This window comes from Maylandia zebra, linkage group LG20 (assembly GCF_041146795.1).
Source record: "Maylandia zebra isolate NMK-2024a linkage group LG20, Mzebra_GT3a, whole genome shotgun sequence".
In the NCBI taxonomy this organism is placed as follows: Eukaryota; Metazoa; Chordata; class Actinopteri; order Cichliformes; family Cichlidae; genus Maylandia; species Maylandia zebra.
In genome coordinates, this window is record NC_135186.1 from 37,169,620 (window position 1) to 37,191,864 (window position 22,245).

The 22,245-nt window shown below is 41.2% G+C and overlaps 1 protein-coding gene across 1 annotated transcript; it reads right to left on the reverse strand.

Moving 5' to 3' along the window:
• Positions 1-11,841: 11,841 nt before the first annotated feature.
• On the reverse strand, positions 11,842-18,182 carry LOC143414437 (putative C-type lectin domain family 20 member A). The gene is made up of 4 exons (XM_076878785.1): positions 18,149-18,182; positions 17,630-17,814; positions 12,770-12,971; positions 11,842-12,629 (listed from the first exon to the last, which is right to left on the reverse strand). Exons 1-4 carry the CDS (start codon positions 18,180-18,182, stop codon positions 12,259-12,261), a joined length of 792 nt encoding a protein of 263 aa, XP_076734900.1. The 3' UTR covers positions 11,842-12,258.
• Between the last annotated feature and the right edge of the window lie 4,063 nt (positions 18,183-22,245).

The window sequence follows — 22,245 nt, forward strand, 5'->3', positions numbered from 1 at the left end:
CCAATCATCAAAACATTGTAGTTCTCTTGCAAAAGCAAACACAGCTGGATTAACTCCTCACACCTTCGTAAAAATGGTGTTTCCGTATCAAACAGTACACACAAGCCATCATCTACTAAGCACACAATGCGCCAACTGCACACTGATGGTATGAATACAAAACACATCTGGCTTTTGCTTTCTCTGTGCACAAGGTAGGCTATGTCAGTTTGAGCTCATACTTCTGTCATAGATCCATAAGCATAGAGGGATCCAAACTTCAAGTACTGGTGTTTATTCAAACACATCAAAACAAACACAAGTGTTTATTTCCAAGTATAGGATTATTTGCAATCGCCATAATGACTATATGGGTTACTTGGTCTGCAGTGAACATGCTTCCTCTGCCCCAGCATCTGGTCATCTAGCAACTCTGTAAAGTAACAATTTCAGTATTTTTACATCAATGGTATTGGTGTGTTTCTCATTGGCATATGGCAGTGCTACAAATCTTTGTGCGAAGTGACTGTACTCACCGATTCTCATTTCAAGATGTCCTTATGGTGCTTGCTACAGTGTAGCGGCTCGAGTTAGGCTGGACCCGTTGGCCAGCTACCCTCAGGGTCATTCCACGGTTGATTACATGGTCCACTATTGTAGCTCTGATGTCATCAGCAATTCTATTTCTTACTCTTCCTACCCTTCCTCTCCCCCCTCATCTTCCTCTCCCCCCTCCTCGTCTTCCTCTTGCTCCTCCTTGTCCTTGTCGTCCTCTTCATCCTACTTCTTCCCCTCCACGTCCTCTTCCTCGGCCTCCTCTACTTCTCACTCTTTCCTCTCCCTCCATTGTACTCCGCACACACAGCTTACCTGTATTACAGTTTTTTTCAATCGCTAACAAGCGCCTACCCATACTTCAGATACTTTTTCTAAACTCTTAACACAGACTCACACCTACAAAACACAATTGGCCAAATGGATAATTTCCTTCTCAAAAATACACTTTGTTAAATATATACTAACTCTTCATTTCAAAATAGAACACATCTTTCTCTGCACACACTAACTGTACAAAAACACTATGAATCTGACTCAAAATGAAATTAGTCTGTCAAAGAATAACACTTGTTTTCACTTCACAAGGTACATGCAGTCAATCAAAGTACACCAGGTTTCAAAATACTGGCTATTATTGACATTACAAAAACTGCATAGACCTTTATGATTCAGTTTTACAGGTATTTGCATGCGAAACATGCAATCCACCATTTTGACACCAGAAATGTCTTGGTTGGTAACTGTATGTCCACATGTACAGTAATGTTCGCATTCAAAAGCATTCCAGTAAAAAGCAAACAAGTTTCTGTTTCTTTACTGTTTACTACAGGAGGTACAGTAGAAACACAGTATGATAGGACAGAGAAAGTTTTACAGTATTGCTTACAGTGAACAAAATATCCATGAAACACACAAGAGCATTCTGAACAAAAAAACAACAGCAAAAAGCCAAGATAAAAAGGGGGGAGGGGGAGGGGGGCTGAAAAAAGGCAAAAAATTTGCATCTAATCTCTGCGATCTTCAGGGTTAGGCCACATGTTTTCATCAACATCACATCTGATGTTATCCAAGTCGATGCACCTGGGATAGAACCGCCTGGTATGTCGGATCCACCCTTGGCAATCGTCAACTGTGATGTCCCTGGAGCCAGCATCCATGGCTTCGAGGAGGGACATCTGGTCATGTGGCTGATGGTCATAAACCTTCCACCTCCATGCAGAAAAGAACTCCTCTATGGGGTTGAGGAAAGGTGAATATAGGGTGGAAGGAAGAGACTTACCAGTCTTGGGTGGACTTCAAACCATGTTGTTATTGCTTGCGAGTGATGGAAAGCCACATTGTCCCAGGTAATTACAAAGGTCCTCGTGTTTTCACCCTCCTGACCCTGCTCTGGAACCAGGCACTGGTGGAGATCATTGAGAAAGGCAAGCAAGCGCTCTGTATTATAGGGTCCAACCTGACATCTGTGAAGGAGTAATCCTGCATTTGCAATTGCTGCACACATGGTAATGTTTGCCCCTCTCTGTCCTGGCACATCAACTGTGGCCCTTTTTCCAATTACATTTCGTCCACGTCGACGCCTTTTGGCCAGATTGAATCCTGCCTCATCGATGTATATGAATTCATGAGGGGCCTGGTTGGCCTCCAATTCCATAACTCTCTGAAACAAAGTTTATGTAAGTCATGTTAGTACTGTATACCATACTGTACTGTAACCTAGTATTGTGTAGGTTACCTACTTGCAAAGTGCAAAGCTTATAGAACTGGACATTGGATTGAATATACACTATACCTGGACATATTGTCGTCGTAGCTCCTTGACCCTCTCACTGTTCCTCTCAAAGGGAACAGCGTAGAGCTGCTTCATCCGCACTCTGTGTTTGGACAATGTCCGCGTAATGGTTGTGAGGCTGATTCTATCGATATTGTCAAATATCTCATGGTCCGCCACAATTCTTGTTTGAATTTCACGCAGTTTTATTGCATTATTTGCAGTAACCATTTCTACAATGGCAAGCTCCTGATCATTACTGAGGAGCTTTCCTCTTCCCCCAGAGGGTGGAAGACGTTGCATTCTTTAGAAAGACAAAAAATTCAACATATGCATTACTGTATGACCATATTGACATGTCAAGTGAGAATAGAAACAATCCATGTAAAATGCAATACTTACCTGTTGGTTTGTTGAAAGATGCGTATAATGGAGGCAACCGTTGACCGCCTCAAATTGGGCTGCACTCTTTCACCAGCCTCTCTTAGTGAAAGACCATGGTTGATTACATGGTCAATGATAGTGGCACGAATTTCATCACTGACTACTGTTCTTGCAGCCCTTGGAATGCCACCACCACGCATTCTTACACCTCTACCTTGCCCTCTCCTTGGGCCTGCTCTTCTCCCTGGGCCCCTTGCTCTTACTCCTCCTCGACCAGACATTACAGTGTTTGTCTTTTTTTTGTTTCCAAAAACATCACTCCTCAAGGTCTTGCCTTATAAACCCCACTGAGTCTAAGCCAGAATGGAAGAAGCTGTGGTTGGCCCAATTTACCCAACATAAATCAGCTGTGTGTCAATTATTCAATTGTTTGTTTGTTTACAGCTGAGATATATTTTTGATATTGATATTGTTTTTGTACTGATATCATTGCAGAGGCAGAGGTTTTTATACTGTATCTAAGTTTTGGAATATTGTTTTTGCTATTGTGGGATGTTGTGTGTTAACATTCGTAGATACTACAAAAACAGTCCATAATTTTGTTGGGAGGTATAGCTTGTCTGTTAAGAAAATGTAAGCATTGTGGAAATGTGTTCACTGACTGCATATTGGGTGAACATGACATGAAATGTGTGAATGGTATGGCCACAACAGACCGATGCTGTGCTAATTGTGTTTAGCGTTTTGCAAATGTGACAACTGTTTGGACAAACGCTTGTTAGCGACTGAAAAAAACTGTATAGTGCTTAGGCTGATTGCAAAGTGAACTAATTATCTAAAAAAGTTTTCACATGTGAAAGTGTGCCAGACAGTTGGCAAATTAGTGTTAATGATAGCCATACATGTGTATACTTTTGCTAGGAGTGTGTTGGAAATTTGGTAATTGAGTGTTGTGCAGTGAATTGTGCCTACAGTTTTGCAAAGTGTGTGTTACAAAATTGCAAACTGAGTGCAAAGCAGTTTTTGTGCTTTTAGTTTTGCAAACTCAGTGAGTGGTTTTGCTATAAGTCTGAATAGTTTTAGAGATTGTGCTACAGGAATCACAGTTAGGGTTTAAGCATTCAGAAAAAACTGTAAAAGGGTGTTTTTCCTTCAAGTTGTTGCCAAGTGGTCAAGTGGTCATCTGATTGTTGGGATTTTCCGTTTTCTCTGCAATATTGTAGGAATTGCAGTATTATTGTGATTTGATGCTATATAAATACAACTGAATTGTATTGAATTACAGTTTTTCTTAGTCGCTTTGGTGCGTTCCTCAGAACACCATTAACATTTGCACAGCAGTTAGTGCATTTCCCAAAACAATTAGTGCAAACTGCAAAACCTAGTGGATAGCCTGCAAAAGCACGTCACATGCACAGAATTGATTATCCATACCTCAAAAGCAAGTATCCATGTCAGTGAAACTGTCAGTGCCATCAAAATGAAAAGTCTTGACACCATCTTTATGAACAAGATAGTCAAATGGCATTGTCATGTTTCCACTATGACAGTTTATAATTTCAGTGTTTCCCATTGCAAAAACAATTGGTGACACCTGAAAATGCTGACGACAGCACTATGGCCTACCTGTACAGCCATCTGAAATGTGCAGTAAAGTCACTGTAGATGTTATAGGAGTCTTGGGAGTAACTGAGACACTGAATACGTACGTTTCACATTTCCATTGTGTAGAAGTGTTTGTAATCCTACAGAATTGTGCAAAAGAAAAATATGCTACAGTCACCTGTTCACTGTAGAATACATGTAAACATAAAATCACCCATTTGGTAGAGCTGTGCACTAATGTGAACAATAAACAGCACATGTAACAGTACAGTAAATCATTCTGGCACATCCAGACGTTCCTGTCTGTCTGGCCACATATTTTCATCTACATCACAACAGATGTTATCCCTCGCAATGCAGCGAGGAAAGTATCTCCTGGAGTGGCGAATCCATCCTCTGCAGGACCCTGCTGTGATGTCGTCACATGCTGCATCCATGCCTGCTAGCAGGGCCATTTGCTCATGTGGATGCCGGTCATAAACTTTCCACCTCCAGGCAGAGAAAAACTCCTCTATTGGATTAAGGAATGGGGAATATGGAGGGAGATATTCAACCAGAATTCTGTCATGTGCTGCAAACCACTCTCTGACCTGATGGGAGTGGTGGAAACGGACATCATCCCAGACAACAACATACTTGCTGAGTTGGCCTCCACCTCTCTCATTCTCAGGGACTAGGTCCCTGTAAAGAGTGTCTAAAAATGTCAGGAGATGTTGGGTATTGTATGGACCAAGAAGGGGGATATGGGTGAGGACGCCGTTGTCTGAGATGGCTGCACACATGGTAATATTCCCTCCGCGCTGACCAGGGACTTCAGTGGTTGCCCTCTGTCCAATGCGATTCCTTCCACGCCTTCTGCCTTTGGCCTGATTGAAACCTGCCTCATCAACATATATGAATGTGTGCAGTGTTTCCCTGGCTTCCAGCTCCAGTACACGCTTTAGAGAGAGACAGAAATGCAATGTCACAACATGCCTGTGTACAGTAACAAACAGTAATGCATGCATTCGGTAAAACACATTGTAGAGTATGTGCTGTGGAATTGCAAGTGTACTGCATGAAACTACGAAGTACTGTAAAACAGTTTGCAGTGCAGAACATAGAAGACCAGCCTTACCTGCACATACTGGTGACGGATCTCCTTCACCCTGTCACTGTTTCGTTCAAATGGCACTTTATACAATTGCTTCATGTGGATTTCATTTTTCTTGAGTACTCTGTCAATTGTTGAAATTGAAACAGATTCAATATTGCCAAATACCGTGTAATTCTCTATGACAGCGCTTTGTATGTCTCTCAGCTTTATTGCATTGTTTGCAATGACCAGTGCACAAATGGCTTCTTCTTGCTGTGGGGTAAAAAGGGGCCCTCTTCCGCCTCCGCGAGGTTGTCTTACAATCCTATGTGGTGCAGAGTGAACTTTTTGTGAAATTGCAAATACAGTACAATAACATGTGATGTGTCTGAGATGGCACAGTACAGTACAGTGTATTACTGTTTGCATACCTGTTTTCCCTACGGAATGTTTGAATGATTGAACTGACAGTAGTTCTTCCAATATTGGGTTGCACCCTTCGACCAGCCTCCTCCATGGTGAGGCCGTGATTGACAACATGGTCCACAATTGTAGCCCTTATTTCATTAGGAATCCGCCTATATCTGCCTCTTCTCCCTCTTCCCCTTCCTCCCCGCATCCTCACCCCTCTTCCACGGTGCTGACCTTCCATTTTGTGTCACAGAAGTGTAGAAATGGTACACACTAGCTCCTGCGCAGTTTATATATGCTTGCCAATTGGGGATTCACAGGATTCATCCATAATTGACAGTGAACAAGTTGTTTGTCATTGGTTACAACTAAACTTTCACACGCCTCCTCATGAGTGACAGCTGTAATTCACCCGAGATCAATTGTTCAATTTCGGAGACATTTCCAGGAACAATGATACAGGAAGGTATAGGATTTGCTTGACAGATGGCCAATATTTGGCATGTGATAACTAGTTCAACAATTTTGTGTGTGATGACTCAAGCAATGGATGTATGACTATTAGTTTTATTGGGAACGACTATTCAGCATCCATAGGTATGATTACTTTTGACTGACATGACATAAGCAAATGGAAATGTCAGAAAGCAGCAGGGAAATGTATGGAAGCAACTGATTCATGTCCAAAATCATTTGCAGTTTGTTCAGAGAGAGGAGAAATTGCTACTATGATGTGCACAAATGACTGAGTGTTGTGGAGGTTGAACTAATAGTTATGAGAATTTCAATTCTGATCTGAGAAACGCACCAAAGCGACTGAGAAAAACTGTAAATGGAGGCCTTACTACTGACTGCCCGAACAGCAACACTTGTATTTCCTTGTGTTGCAGAGCCATCTTGTGGCTGATTTAAGAATTGTTCAAACTAAAGTTTTTGCATTATTTTGTTGCACAATGATGCAGCTCTTTAATAGGACTGAAATAATGGTGTTTGAGGCCAGTTATGTTGATTTTATTTATCTTGTAATGTTTTTATTCCACTAACATAAACTCAAAGTGACATGTTTTAAAGATGGCAGTAGACTCTCACAGCCATCTTTAAGGTGTCCCCTGTCCTCCTGTCTGAAATGAAAAATTTGGATTCATCACTTCTAAAACCTGCTCCATCTGATTTTCAAGCCAGTTCATGTGTAATTTGGCATATCTCAGCCTTTTCTCCCACTTTTCCATCCTTAAGAAAGGCTTCTTGATAGTCACGCTTCTACTGAGACCATTTCTGATGAGGCCTGATGATGATGAGCAGTCGATGGATGAGCTGAAGGTCCAGTTCTGTTCCACCAAGACGCTCCATCGGAGCCTAACCACCAAACACCTCTATGTAAATTCTGTTCATCCATAAATCATATTCCTTCTTTCTAATGATCTCTCCTTATTGAACTAAGACTACTGAAGAAGGGATTGTTCAGCTCAAGAGTTTCACTTCTTTCTTTTTAAAAAAGAAGTTTTAAAGAAATGATGTTGTGAAATTACTTTTTCCAACATTCAATTCAATTCAATTTTATTTATATAGCGCCAAATCACAACAAAAGTCGCCTCAAGGCGCTTCATAGATACAGAGAAAAACCCAACGATCATATTAGATTAGATTAGAGATTAGATTAGATAGAACTTTATTAATCCCTCGGGTGGGTTCCTCTGGGAAATTCGATTTCCAAAATAGCACAGCACCGACAGAAGTTACAGAGTTACAGAATATTATATATATATATACACACACACACACACACACACACACACACACACACACACACACATATATATATAAATACAGAGACAATATAAATAAAATATACGAAGGGGATAAATAGAATAAATAGGAATAAAAATAAAAATACAAGTGAATTGCACATTTCAAGTATTGAGTCTATTGCACCGTTGACTATTTACAAAAGTATTGCACAAAAGGTATTGCACAGTGAGGTGAAGAGGCACTACAGCTTAGTTGTTCCCCCCTCCTTTGTCCTCCTGTTTCCCCTCCCTCTCCCCTCCAGGGAGGAGTTAAACAGTCTGATGGCGTGTGGGACAAAGGAGTTTTTAAGTCTGTTAGTTCTTGTCTTTGGGAGAAGCAACCTGTCACTGAACAGACTCTTCTGGTTGTTAATATATGACCCCCTATGAGCAGCACTTTGGCGACAGTGGGAAGGAAAAACTCCCTTTTAACAGGAAGAAACCTCCGGCAGAACCAGGCTCAGGGAGGGGCGGGGCCATCTGCTGTGATTGGTTGGGGTGAGAGAAGGAAGACAGGATGAAAGACATGCTGTGGAAGAGAGACAGAGGTTAATAACAGATATGATTCAATGCAGAGAGTCTGTTAACACATAGTGAGCGAGAAAGGTGACTGGAAAGGAAAAACTCAATGCATCATGGGAATCCCCCGGCAGCCTACGTCTATTGCAGCATAATTTTTTATTTTTTATTTTGGCCTGTCCCATTTGGTTCTTTAGCCATCAGAATTGTTGTCTGAAGACCAACAAGGATACCCAATGGATTTACTTTGCCAAATGGATCATCGTGGCATTGCCGTATTGGTCCATTTGATCGATCTTTGTTTTTATTATTTATTATATTTTATTTTCAGATGTTACAGACGGGACAGACATGAGTGAGAGATAGGAAAGGGAGAAAGAAAGAGGAAGGAAAGGAAAAACAGAAGGGGAGAGGGACAGTGAGAAAGGGGGGGAGAAAAAAAATAAAAATCTCCTGGATCACCTGTTGAGGGAAGAATAGAAAACAAGCAAAAAAACCAAAAAACCCCAAAACCAAAGCAACATACTAAACATAACACCATCGCATTAATCTAGCTAAGTGTAAACAGCAGTAAATACTAAATATTCAATGTTGTTGTGCAGCACGCAGGACAATGTGCTTTGAAGTAGCAGCCAAGAAAGGTGTGATTTAAGTCTACGAGCAGTGAACACGCGTGTGCACACCTGTGTGGATCAGCGCTGTTACACCCCGGCCTAGGCAACCGGGGTGCAACGTAGAAAAACAAAGATAAGGAAAATAAAAATAAGGTAAAAACACACGAAAAAGAAAAAAAAAAAAAAAAACTAATACGGGTTTCCACAAAAATCATCCCAAAACGAAAGTATCGGCCACTATTTTCTTTAAAGCAAAATATGATATTTATTTACATCAAAACACAAAACGTCAAACTATTTACAACGGGGGAGAAGAAGATCGCGACCATGACATACAGAAACACAGGGCTTAAATACATGGAGGGAGCAATCAGGGAATGGACAACAGGAGGGAAACACAGCAGGGGCAAATCAGAACTGACGAGACAGGGAAACGTAAACTGAACACACTAAGATAACAACAGACCTTCAAAATAAAGTAGGAAACACATAACAGCCACGCAAAAACAATACAATACCAACGCCAAATCGTAACATACCCCGGAGGAGCACCTAGACACTCAAATCCACACACAATTACGGTCACAGTCGTAACAGCGCGCTTGTATTCAAATGGTTTCCACATGTAATGGTCTGCAAGAGGATTTAGCGAGCCATAGCCCCGTCCCCCAGGGCATGAAGCAGGCATGGAGGAGATCCAGGCCCCAGACATCCAGAGGCCCCAGAGTGCGAGAGCCCAAGGAGGACCACCGGAGGGGCATCCGTGCCACCTTCATGGGAAGGGCTGAGGATTCCCAGACGAGGCGTCACCCAGTAGCCACCGAGCAGAAGCTAGAGGGGGCTGCACCGGCGTGCAGCATAACTAAGGGAGGATTCAGGGTCACCTGGTCCAGCCCTAACTATATGCTTTAGCAAAAAGGAAAGTTTGAAGCCTAATCTTAAAAGTAGAGATAGTGTCTGTCTCCTGAATTCACATGAAGAATTGACAGAATTTAGAATTGACAACACCACTAACAAAAGAGAAAGTGAACACAGGGTGAAAGCAACTTTAACACTTTGACTGGAAAAACTGAAGAAATGTGCATAAATACTAAATAGATATCCTTAGAATACATTTATTCTGAGTGTATTTTGACTTTATTTTGTTTAGGTTGAAGTTTTTCTTTTATTGTGTTTTTCTTTTTTGCTAGTTTATATTCTTAGATGTCTCGTCACCTTTTGCAAATAACTGAGATGCTCAAAACTACAAAAGTCAACTGGAACAACTGCATTAGGCCAGATCTTAGGGATATTGACACTGATGCTAAAATCCTCAAAGATCTTTTTGAGGAAGTAAATCTCCCTGAAGTCTCACTACAAGCTAAAAGGCCAGAAGAGACAGCTGCTGCAAGTCGTACAATACTAGGAATGGAGGAATGCAAAGCTAACACATTTGTTTGATAAGCTTAAAGAGTTTCCTTCCTGTTTTATGACAAAAATGAAAACTGGTATCAAAGGACCCAGATTTAAGCCTGTGGGAGTGGGAGGGACACTGGACCCCCTAATGATCCTCCTTAGACTACGATGACCTGGATGACTGAGAACCTTCACAGACATAGTAAGTTTTGCCTTTATTTTTTGTGTCATCCTTTTTAAACCACAGCCAATGCAAATGAATAACAAGGTACACAAAAAAACTGGATCACTTCTTTATTATCTCCTCAAACAAAGTTGATGTGAGTAAAGCATAAAACAGAAATGCAGCTGATTCAGTCTGATTCAAAGAGCATCTAATGTTTGCACAGACAGGCCGTTTCCATTGCTTAATCACTTCTGCTCACTTTGTTGCAACAATCAGTCAAGACTTTAAAATAAAGACTTTGGTTATTTGAAAAGATACAAAAAGTTGAATATTCGAAATCAATAACTCAAGCAAAAGAAAACAGCAAAAGAAAAAAATACATTAAACGATGACCTACCACCACATTTTCATCAAAGCGGTCTGAGCTGACAGATGCTCCAAAAATATTATAATTACAGAGCGTCCTATCACCAAATCCCCAACAAACCTGCTGTAGCTTCAAGTCCAAGTGTTAAAAGGTATGACTAACATCTGAAACTAGGTAAAGCCTTACTCAGTGACAGTAATCACAACAATCTTTATAGTTTTCTATTCATAAAGTTCTCTGAAATAAGATTTGTATGATTTGCTTTATTTGAGTTTTTCACACAAAGTACAGAATAATATGATAATATTTCACAATAGAGCCTGAAACTTTCAGACGATGCTCTTCTTCTTCATCTCCTCGTCATCCTTTTGGAAGACCGATCCATCTGACTGCTTCCTCCAGCTCAGTTTGATGTCTCCCTGTACTCCCTGCTCCTTCAGCTTCTGTTTGATCTGAGACACACACACAAAAGTACTTTCTTGAATAACACTCACTCAGTCTTTCATAGTCAGCTTAATCCTATAGCTCATGCTTCGTTTTTAATGAAAAATGACCAACATTGTAATTTGACTTCGGCAGTTCAGTGTTATGAACTCCAGAGGAAAAGTAGTTTAATAAAGTTCATGAGATTAGAGGTGAAAGATATAAAACATGACCTAAAGTTTGATCGCATTAAAAAAATCCCTTATTTCTGTTTTTGTTGTGGCTTTCAGACTCTGGTTCCTATTTTTAGATCGCTCTGTGAAAGTGTTGTACTGACCAATTTTCATAACTGGGACTACAACAAACTACAAACCAGAGACCAAACAGGATCATGGTCCTGCATCAGCTTTTGGCTTGAACACTGTGGACTGATGATTTTCACAGTACTCGAAGTATTACTCACCACAGCTTCATCTGCCAGGAGGAAACAGACTGAGACTCATGGCTCTTACATAATGCTCTTCTAGTCTAACTGAAAACTCAAACCCTCACTCAGTCTGAGGCTGCATTTAGTCAAATGCAGGAATCATCACATTGCTTTAAGCTTATATTCAGAAAAGTATATTGTTACAGTTTTGTGTTGACGCAGATACAGTTGGTTAGCATTAGTATGTGTCTGTACACATCACCAGTACAGACCTGTGTTAGACTTAGTGAGATCTTGGACAGACTCTTTGTTGTTTATTAATAAGTATACCTTAAAATGTGTCATGACTTGCCTGGTTCAGCATGGCTTCCATCACATCAGGGTGGGTCAGATCAGGACTGGAGTTTATCAGATTCACTTTCACCACTTGCTTGTAAACAGGCGCTTTGCAATAACCAAGAAGAAAAATAGTTACATAGTTATTGCTGCATAAGAAACAGGAACAACTGCTTACAATGAAACAAATCTGAGTGCAATTTGTGCAATGCAGGAAATGTCAAATAACGTATGACCCAAGAGTCTGTGTACAACAATGGTAGATCTTCCCTTTACAGAACGGGGCACAAAGCAAACCATCAGATTATGATTATCTGCTCATTGATTGGGTTAACAGAACTTTTAATTGTGTCAGATTACTAATCGTGTCATACATCTTAAGCTAAAAACGTCTTTGTTTATATGAATGCGTTTTGTAAATTGTGGCTGACAGCAGCAGGATCAGAGGCCAGACTTTCTGAAACATGGCTTACCAATGTAGCAAACAAATTCTTTCATGGAGTCACAGGTCCAGTCCTCCCATTTTGCATTTAGTAAAAAGTTTGCTGCCACACAAGACTCGTGTCCCATCAGATTGTTAGGTTCAATAATTGTCCAATATCTTAATGAGGAGTTACTTCCATTTGTCCACTTCCAGGAATCTCTGAAAAGGCCAATCCACACCTTCACCCCTGCAGGTACCACCTCATCTATCTTCTGGTTCTCTGGCATGTTCCTCACACTGGCCAGGTCTGTGTAATGAAGTCTGCAGTAGGTCTGGGCCTCCGTCCACGTCATGAGATTGTCAATGTAGACAAATGTCATAGTCAACCCTGAAAACAGACCATACTCGAGTGCTGTGTACAACCGCAAATGCATTTTTAAGTGTGAAGAGTCAGGCTGTTGTTGAAACGTCAATAAAAGTTCGTCAACAAAAATGAAAAATATGAGCTGCTTTGTTGAAAATCCTCACCTCTGTTATCAGAGCAGACGAATCTGTAGAAACTCTCACAAGGATAATCAAACCACAGTCCATCAAGCATCAGTACGCAGAATTCTTTACTCATTACGTTGTCTGGTTGCCAAGGTGACCAGTTTCTGAACTCAGCCTCACTGGTTTCTGACATCGACCACCTCCAGCCGTTGATGTCATCATACAGCCCGATCCAGGCTCGCTGAAAGCACCAGCGGGTTTGTTTCATTAGACATAATATCTATGAGTTAAGCTGTCAGATTGTCAGTAAGAAACTCGGTCTCAGGGCAGAACATCTCATTTTGGTATTTCATTACAAAATTGTGTAATTGAGTTTTTAAAAATTACTGAGATTTTATCAGGTTCACTAAAATAATTATTTGCTTGTAAATTTTAAATTCTTTGATGTGTACAAGCAAAAAAGATTTAAGCAGACGGATCCTAACCCTGGATGGGATGCTACTGACCTAGCGGTTGTCAGCTATGTCTCCCTGCTTCTCTCCACAGCTGCCTGGTTCCACGTGAGTCTGGTCACCTTTGTCTGACCCACTCTCTCACACGTTCACTTAATATTCTGATTTTATCTGACTACACTTCATGATATATTTATCTTTCAATCACATTTACTGAACTGAATCATTTCTTCAACAGATTTGACTCAGCCATGAGGCAGTCTGCAACATCGGCTGCAGACTCACCCACCCCCACTGCTGCTGTTCCACCTCAGACACTTCACACCTCCTCTATTCACCCTGCTCACTCCCCCCCACCCCCAACAACAGCATCCAATACACACTCAACACAAGGCTCCAGCCTGTCTCTCTCAACCACCCAGGTTAGGAGGGAACTGAGGAGGATTAATGGCAAGAAGGCAGCGGGTCCAGATGGCATCAGCTCGAGGGTCGTCAGGTCCTGCGCGGACCAACTGTGTGGGGTGATGGAGCACCTCTTCAACCTGAGCCTGAGGTTGGGAAGAGTCCCACAGCTCTGGAAAACCTCCTGTGTTGTACCAGTGCCAAAGACTTCACGCCCCAAGGACCTCAACAGCTACAGGCCGGTGGCTCTGACATCCCACCTGATGAAGACCCTGGAGCGGTTGGTCCTGGCTCAGCTTCGGCGCCTAATAAGCTCATCACTGGACCCACTTCAGTTTGCCTACCAGCCTGGCATTGGAGCGGATGATGCCGTCATTCACCTCCTACATCGTTCCCTCGCTCACCTGGAGACCGCTGGAAGCACTGTGAGAATCATGTTCTTTGATTTCTCCAGTGCCTTCAACACCATTCTTCCCTCGGTTCTAAAGGACAAGCTGGAGAACTCTGGAGTGGACCATCACCTCACTACCTGGATCCTGGACTACCTCACCGACCGACCACAGTATGTGAGGACTCAGGGCTGTGTGTCGGACAGGGTCGTCTGCAGTACGGGGGCCCCACAGGGAACGGTTCTGGCTCCGTTCCTCTTCACCATCTACACTGCAGACTTCTCCCACAATTCCACCCAGTGCTTCCTGCAGAAGTTCTCTGATGACTCTGCAATAGTCGGCCTCATCACTGATGGGGACGACAAGGAGTACAGAGGTCTGACCCAAGACTTTGTGGACTGGTGCCAGCTGAACTACCTCCAGATCAACGCCAGTAAAACCAAGGAACTGGTGGTAGACTTCCGCAGGCACAAGCATTCTCCACTGCAACCACTGAACATCCAGGGTATGGACATTGAGGCTGTGGACAGCTACAGGTACCTTGGTGTTCATCTGAACAACAGACTGGACTGGACTCATAACTCAGACGCCCTCTACAGGAAAGGGCAGAGCAGGCTGTACCTGCTGCGGAGACTCAGGTCGTTTGGGGTGGAGGGCCCACTCCTGAAGACCTTCTATGACTCTGTTGTGGCTTCTGCTATCTTTTATGGTGTGGTCTGCTGGGGCGGCAGCATCTCTGCTGGGGACAGGAAGAGACTGAACAGGGTGATCCGAAGGGCCAGCTCTGTTCTAGGATGCCCTCTGGACCCAGTGGAGGTGGTGAGTGACAGGAGAACGGCGGCTAAGCTGTCATCCCTGATGGACAACATCTCCCACCCCATGCAGCAGACTGTGACAGCACTGAGCAGCTCCTTCAGTGGGAGACTGCGGCACCCACGGTGTGGGACGGAGAGATTTCGCAGGTCTTTCCTCCCCACTGCTGTCAGACTCCATAATAAAGACTTTAACTGATCAAGCACACACATCCACACATGTGCAATAATACTAAGTGCAATAATCCTTTCTGTCATCGTTGTATTTTTACTCAGTTGTATATAGTATTTGTATTTGTATTCTATTTTTATCTTATTGTATATTTATTTTATTGTATTCTACTGTATATAGTATTTTATTTTATTCTATTCTGTACAGCTGTGTACTGTATTTATTCTTATTGTATTCTAATTTTTGCCTCATAACTTTTGCACTGTCCACTTCCTGCTGTGACAAAACAAATTTCCCAAGTGTGGGACTAATAAAGGTTATCTTATCTTATCTTATCTTATCTTATCTTATCAGGCATTAACATTGATTTTTATGGAGTCAGAATTAAGTCTTCAGCAGTTCTGGGTGTAAGTGGTCACAACCTTTTTTCTTCTTTACACCACACATCCCAAATTCATTAATTGATAAATAAACCTGCATCCGATTGTTCAGACTCCTTCCTACCTCTGGGTGTGTGTGTGTGTGTGTGTGTGTGTGTGTGTGTGTGTGTGTGTGTGTGTGTGTGAGTGTGGTAGATGATTAAATCTTCATACTGTCCAAAAAACAACCATTTCCTGTCAGCACAAACACGCCACCATTGTTCCTACAGTGTGATGTAAGTTTGGGTCACTGAACCAGCTTTACGTATTAAAGTATTACTGCAAATATTCACACGTGATTTAATTTAAAATCAGTGTAAAGTCTGATTTCTTATTTTGTGTGTGTGTGTGTTTGACGTTTTCTCCAACAAGATCAAATTCAAAATGAATTTAATCATGAGTATAATCATAATAACATAAATGTATAAATTGTTTTTGTTTGTTTCCGTATACTGGACATGTAGCATTTTGCAACCTAGCACACATTATGCTTGATTTATTTAAATGTTCAGTGATCATAGAGGCAGCATTACCTAAACAACAATATGTATTGACCTGGATCAGGATCAGTTCTATAAGTGGATTTTTATTTTGTGTTTCTTCAGCCTCCACAGCACAACCAACTACACAGAGTGGGTTGCAAAGCAGCTTGTGGGTGTGAAGCATGTGCTGACATGGTAAAGCAACAAACACTGTGCATGCTTTATGAAATTTCCCATCTGGATGCACAGAGGTGAAATGGGATCAGGAAGTATTAACTTTCACAGCTTAAAGTCCACCTGACAGCGACACAGAGTCACAGTTTCACTCCAGGATTCTCCAAACCTGCATCCGATTGTTCAGACTCCTTCTTACCTCTGGGTGTGTGTGTGTGTGTGTGTGTGTGTGTGTGTGTGTGTGTGTGTGTGTGTGTGTGCATAAGTTCATGACCCCATCACTGAACAGTTTCACTATGAGTTTTTTGTGTCATTCACTAGTTTCGGTTCTTATTCTTATTCTTAGTCCCTGTGTCAGAGATAAAGAGAGTTTGACCTCAGTCATCCTGCAGTGACACTCTGTAACCCTGCTGCTGAAGCAGAAGTAGTGTTCATTCAGTCAGTGTCCACAATCCAATGAAAAGCATAGATCAAGCGATTTCCCCGTTTGCACATATGAATGTACCTGCTTGTTATTAGTAGAAACGGTGGTGACAAAAAATGAAACTTGTGTAACTACAAGCCTACTCTGGCCTGTCCACGTTGGAAAAGAAATGCCTTAAACAGGTATAATGCTGTGTAATTCAGTGACATCGTTGCCCTCATGCAAAATATTTTCCTTGCAGGAAGTGGATGGAAGTCAAATCAAAACACGTCATGCATGTTTGACTGATTACTGTTCAACATCTTGAACACAAAATTTGCATCAAAGGGGCATCAAAAGTATGTAAAACTGTGTCCTCAGATTCCCAGAACACAGGGTGAAAGCAACTTTAACACTTTGACTGGAAAAACTGAAGAAATGTGCATAAATACTAAATAGATATCCTTAGAATACATTTATTCTGAGTGTATTTTGACTTTATTTTGTTTAGGTTGAAGTTTTTCTTTTATTGTGTTTTTCTTTTTTGCTAGTTTATATTCTTAGATGTCTCGTCACCTTTTGCAAATAACTGAGATGCTCAAAACTACAAAAGTCAACTGGAACAACTGCATTAGGCCAGATCTTAGGGATATTGACACTGATGCTAAAATCCTCAAAGATCTTTTTGAGGAAGTGAATCTCCCTGAAGTCTCACTACAAGCTAAAAGGCCAGAAGAGACAGCTGCTGCAAGTCGTACAATACTAGGAATGGAGGAATGCAAAGCTAACACATTTGTTTGATAAGCTTAAAGAGTTTCCTTCCTGTTTTATGACAAAAATGAAAACTGGTATCAAAGGTCATCTATTGTGAAATAGAATAGAAAAGACTACTGTGAATGAGCTGCTCTTTGTCCCAAATTCATTAGTTGATAAATAATAATTTTTTAGTAAACATCATGGAGTATGAGATGGTGGGGATATATTTTAGCAGATTTATGTTACACAATTCTTAAAACAGCAGTGAATCTAGTGTCAATGACTGCAGACGGAGAGGATGTTACATGTAAAACATAACCACACTGAAACAGAAAGCAGTCAAAATCTAGTGAAATAAAAAAAAATCAATATAGTTCAGTATGTTTAAAGTTAAATAATTAGTTGGCAAGTTTCCAGAAGAAAAAAAATAGAGTTTACGTAGGCGTTCTCCATGATGCTCATTTTTCTCACGTCCACCATGTCTTTCAGCGTCTGCACATCCTGCATGTCGTCTACAGCAGCCAGGTCTGTGTATTTGTCCCTGCAGTAACTCAGCGCTTCAGTCCAGTTCTTCAGCTCATAAACAAACTGGTAGTGATGTTTGGAGGTGACGGCACACAGGCCTGTAAAAACAGCATATAAGCAAGTATTTGGATTAAATGTGGTCTTAACATTTTAGCTTCACTGTTACATTACATTTCTCAAGTGGCTTTATTATCATTTCAGCCGTGTGCAGTGGTACAGTACACAGTGAAACGAGACAACGTTCCTCCAAGACAATCACAGTCAACACAGGACCACATAAAGTGCAAAAAACAGTGCAACACCAGACAGAACACAACGATACAGACACAAGACAGTGTAACAATGACAGTGGGTTATGCAAAAAGTAAGTATAATAATAATAATGGAAAAATATTACATTTAATAGAAAATTCGAAGAATCAGACAACTTGCCTGTTGCGGCTATGATGAACAGGACTTTCTCCATCCCTGGATGTTTCGTGCTTTGTCCTTTAGTCTGTTGATATTCAGCAGCTGAAATGACTTTTTTATCTTTGTCTCCATGCAAAATGAATATGCAAGGTATTTCCAAGAGCACTATGAATACATGAAAGCTATGAATGTATGAGTGTGTGCAGAGGTCAATTCAAAACAAGTCAAATCATTTTCATTTACATTCTTTATTTTGCATGAGGGGGGAAACAAATCCGCCTCTAAACTTTTCAACTAGAAACACTTTTATGACACTTCATCAAAATATGATATTCATAGTCACTCTTACATGTACTGACATTTTATTTGTCCACTCCACTACACACACACACACACACACACACACACACACACTAAAAACTAATAACACTAAAAGCACATCTTGAGCCAAACTCGTGGGGACGGTCCCCACGAGTATAGTAGCATCTTCGCATACCTGCACTTTGAAACAGCTTCAGTCTTTCTACTTGTACATGATGTTGATTCATGGATAATATCTAAATCCATGTAGAGCCATAAATCAAGCTGTGTGAAGCACTAGCTAGAGCCAGTGAGTGGAACCAAAGGCAAAACCAGAAATGGGCCACACCCAAAAACATTGGTTTGCTGTAAGGTGAAAAGGCTCTTTGTAGTCATAGTTACAATAGCAAAACATGGCAGTGGTGAGGTAACATAACAACGAACTGACATCCATCATGACGGATTCAACAATCAGGCAAAGTGTGGCCTGCTGTTCTTTGGATGTTGTCCTGGCTTCTGTTGTGATCTACTTGAAGTACTTCAGGATTATTTTTGGCAGGCCAGTCCTGGGAAGGTTCACCACTACTCCAAGTTTTCTCAATTTCTGTTTTTTGTTTTTGGACATATTCAGCCTACTTTACTTTTACTTTGTCAAACAGACTCTATTTGAGTTACACTGAACAAAAATATAAACGCAACACTTTTGTTTTTGCTCCCATTCCCCATGGGATGGACGTAGAGACCTAAAATTCATTCCAGATACACAATATAACCATCCCTCCCAAACAGTGGTCACAAATCAGTCCAAATGTGTGGTAGTGGGCACATCTGCTATATTGAGATAATCCATCCCACCTCACAGGTGTGCCACATCAGGATGCTGATCTGACATCATGAGTAGTGCACAGGTGTACCTCAGACTGCCCACAACAAAAGGCCACCCTGGAATGTGCAGTTTTTTGCGCTATTGGGGGTCTGGGGACCCAGAACCGGTCAGTATCTGGTGTGACCACCATTTGCCTCATGCAGTGCAACACATCGTCGCATGGAGTCTATCAGATTGTCAATTGTGAACCATGATTCATCCGTGAAGCGCACACCTCTCCAACGTGCCAGACGCCATCGAATGTGAGCATTTGCCCACACAAGTCTGTTACGGCGACGAGCTGGAGTCAGGTCAAGAACCTGAGTAACACTCTGGGCAACTTTGGGCTGACTCAGCATGTAACAGAGGCCACACATAATAGAGGACACACTCTTGACCTACTGATCTCCAAAGACCTGAGCATTTCAAAGGTTACTGTGTCTGATGTGGGCCTGTCTGATCATTACTGTGTTTTCTTTGAAAGTAAAATCTCAGCCCACACAAATATATCAACAACAGTGATCACAAAACGGTGTATAACTGAACACAGTAGTGCAATTTTTAACCAGGTCTTCCCATTAACACCTGACCTGCCCAGAGGATCAGTCAATGAGCTCGTCAATAGCTTCAATGCTAACATGTTAAATGTAATGGACACTATTGCTCCCATTAAGGTGAAGGTTATCTCTGGAAAGAAAAAGTCTCCATGGAGAAACTCCACACTGGTGAAAAATGAAAAAAGAGAGTGTAGGAAAGCTGAGCGCAGATGGAGAAAAACAAACCTCCAGGTTCATTATGACATCTATAAAGAGAAACTTCACAATTATAATTTACAACTGAGGAATGCAAGGAGGTCCTACTTCTCTGACATCATCACTAAAAACAGCCATAATGCTCGGGTCTTATTTTCTACAGTTGACAGGCTAACAAACCCTCCTGTGTCAGTGGCAGCTGAACTTCATTCGACCATGGCCTGCAATGACTTTGCCAAATTCTTCACTGAAAAAATCCAAAAAATTAGACAAGCAATTGGTACATCAACAGCAGATCCAGGATATGTACTGTGTCCACCAAAAAACTGTTTAAACACCATGAAACAGTTTCAACCTATTAACAGCAAAGACCTGGAGGACATCTTAGGTCACCTGAACTCCTCCTCCTGCTGTTTAGATGTCCTGCCAACAAGTTTTTTCAAAAAGGTCTCAAAGACTTTAGAGTCAGACCTGTTACAGATCGTCAACTTTTCTTTATTATCAGGTGTGTTTCCAGAATCACTAAAAACTGCTGTAATCAAACCTATACTGAAAAAGGACAATCTTGACAAGACACAAATGAACAACTACAGGCCGATCTCAAATCTCCCATTTTTAAGTAAGATCATTGAAAAAGCAGTTTCCCAACAGCTCAGTTACTTCTTAAAACAGAATAATTGCTACGATGCCTTCCAGTCAGGTTTTAGACAGAACCACAGCACTGAAACCGCTCTGACCAAAGTGTTCAATGACATATGTCTGAATACAGACAGTGGAAAAATGTCAGTCTTAGTTTTACTGGATCTCAGTGCAGCATTTGATACAGCTGACCACAACATATTACTCAAACGACTGGAGAACTGGACAGGTCTTTCAGGAACTGTACTAAACTGGTTCAAAACATACGTAGAAAACAGGAAATACTTTGTATCAATAGGTAACTTCACATCTGAGCAGACAAGTATCACATGTGGAGTTCCCCAAGGTTCCATCTTGGGACCCCTTCTGTTTAACATCTACATGCTCCCACTGGCACAGATTATAAACAACAACAAAATAAACTATCACAGCTATGCAGATGACACACAAATATATATCACAATGTCACCAGGAGACCGAGGCCCTGTACAGGCTCTTGGTAAATGCATTGAGGAAATCAATGACTGGTTGTGCCACAATTTTCTCCAGCTAGACAAAAACTAAACTGAAGTAATAGTCTTTGGCGCCAAAGAAAAATGATTACAGGTCACCAGAGAACTTCAATCTATACATCTAAAAACCACAAACCAGGCGAGAAATGTGGGTGTAGTGATGGATGCAGACCTAAACTTAGAAAAACACATTAAGACAATAACAAAGTCAGCTTACTATCACCTCAAGAATATTTCAAGGATCAAAGATCTGATGTCTCAACAGGACCTGGAAAAACTAGTCCATGCATTCATCTTTAGCAGGCTTGATTACTGTAACAGCATCTTTACAGGTCTACCTAAAAAATCAGTCAGACAACTACAGCTCATTCAGAACTCTGCTGCTCGAGTCCTCACTAAGACCAAAAAAGTGGACCACATCAGTCCAGCTCTGAGGTCTTTATACTGGCTGCCTGTCCGTCAGAGGATAGACTTTAAAGTTCTGATGCTGGCCTATAAAGCTCTGAATGGTTTAGGACCAAAATACATCAGTGACCTCCTGACCCAGTATGAACCTTCCAGATCCCTCAGGTCATCTGGATCCGGTCTTTTATCAGTTCCCAGAGTCAGAACCAGACATGGAGAAGCTGCATTCAGCTTTTATGCTCCTTATATCTGGAACAAACTCCCAGAAAGCCTCAGATCAGCTGAAACACTCAGTTTATTTAAATCCAGGTTGAAGACTCACCTGTTCTCAGCTGCATTTGAATAAAGCACCAAATCCACACTTTTAAGCTTAAATTTCAAAACTTACATTTAACTACTGATTTTATCTACTGTTCTGATTTTATCTACTTTTTAATCAATTTTAAATCATGCTTTTTATTGTTTTTGTTTTTTAATGTCTTTGTAAAGCACTTTGAGTCACCTTGTTGTTAAATTGTGCTATACAAATAAACTTGCCTTGCCTTACATTACAAACCAGTGGCTGTTTACATTGTTGGTATGTTCATCTTTTACAAAGATCTGTGAGCACATCAACATATCATGGTTGAACTGCCTGTTGTGTAT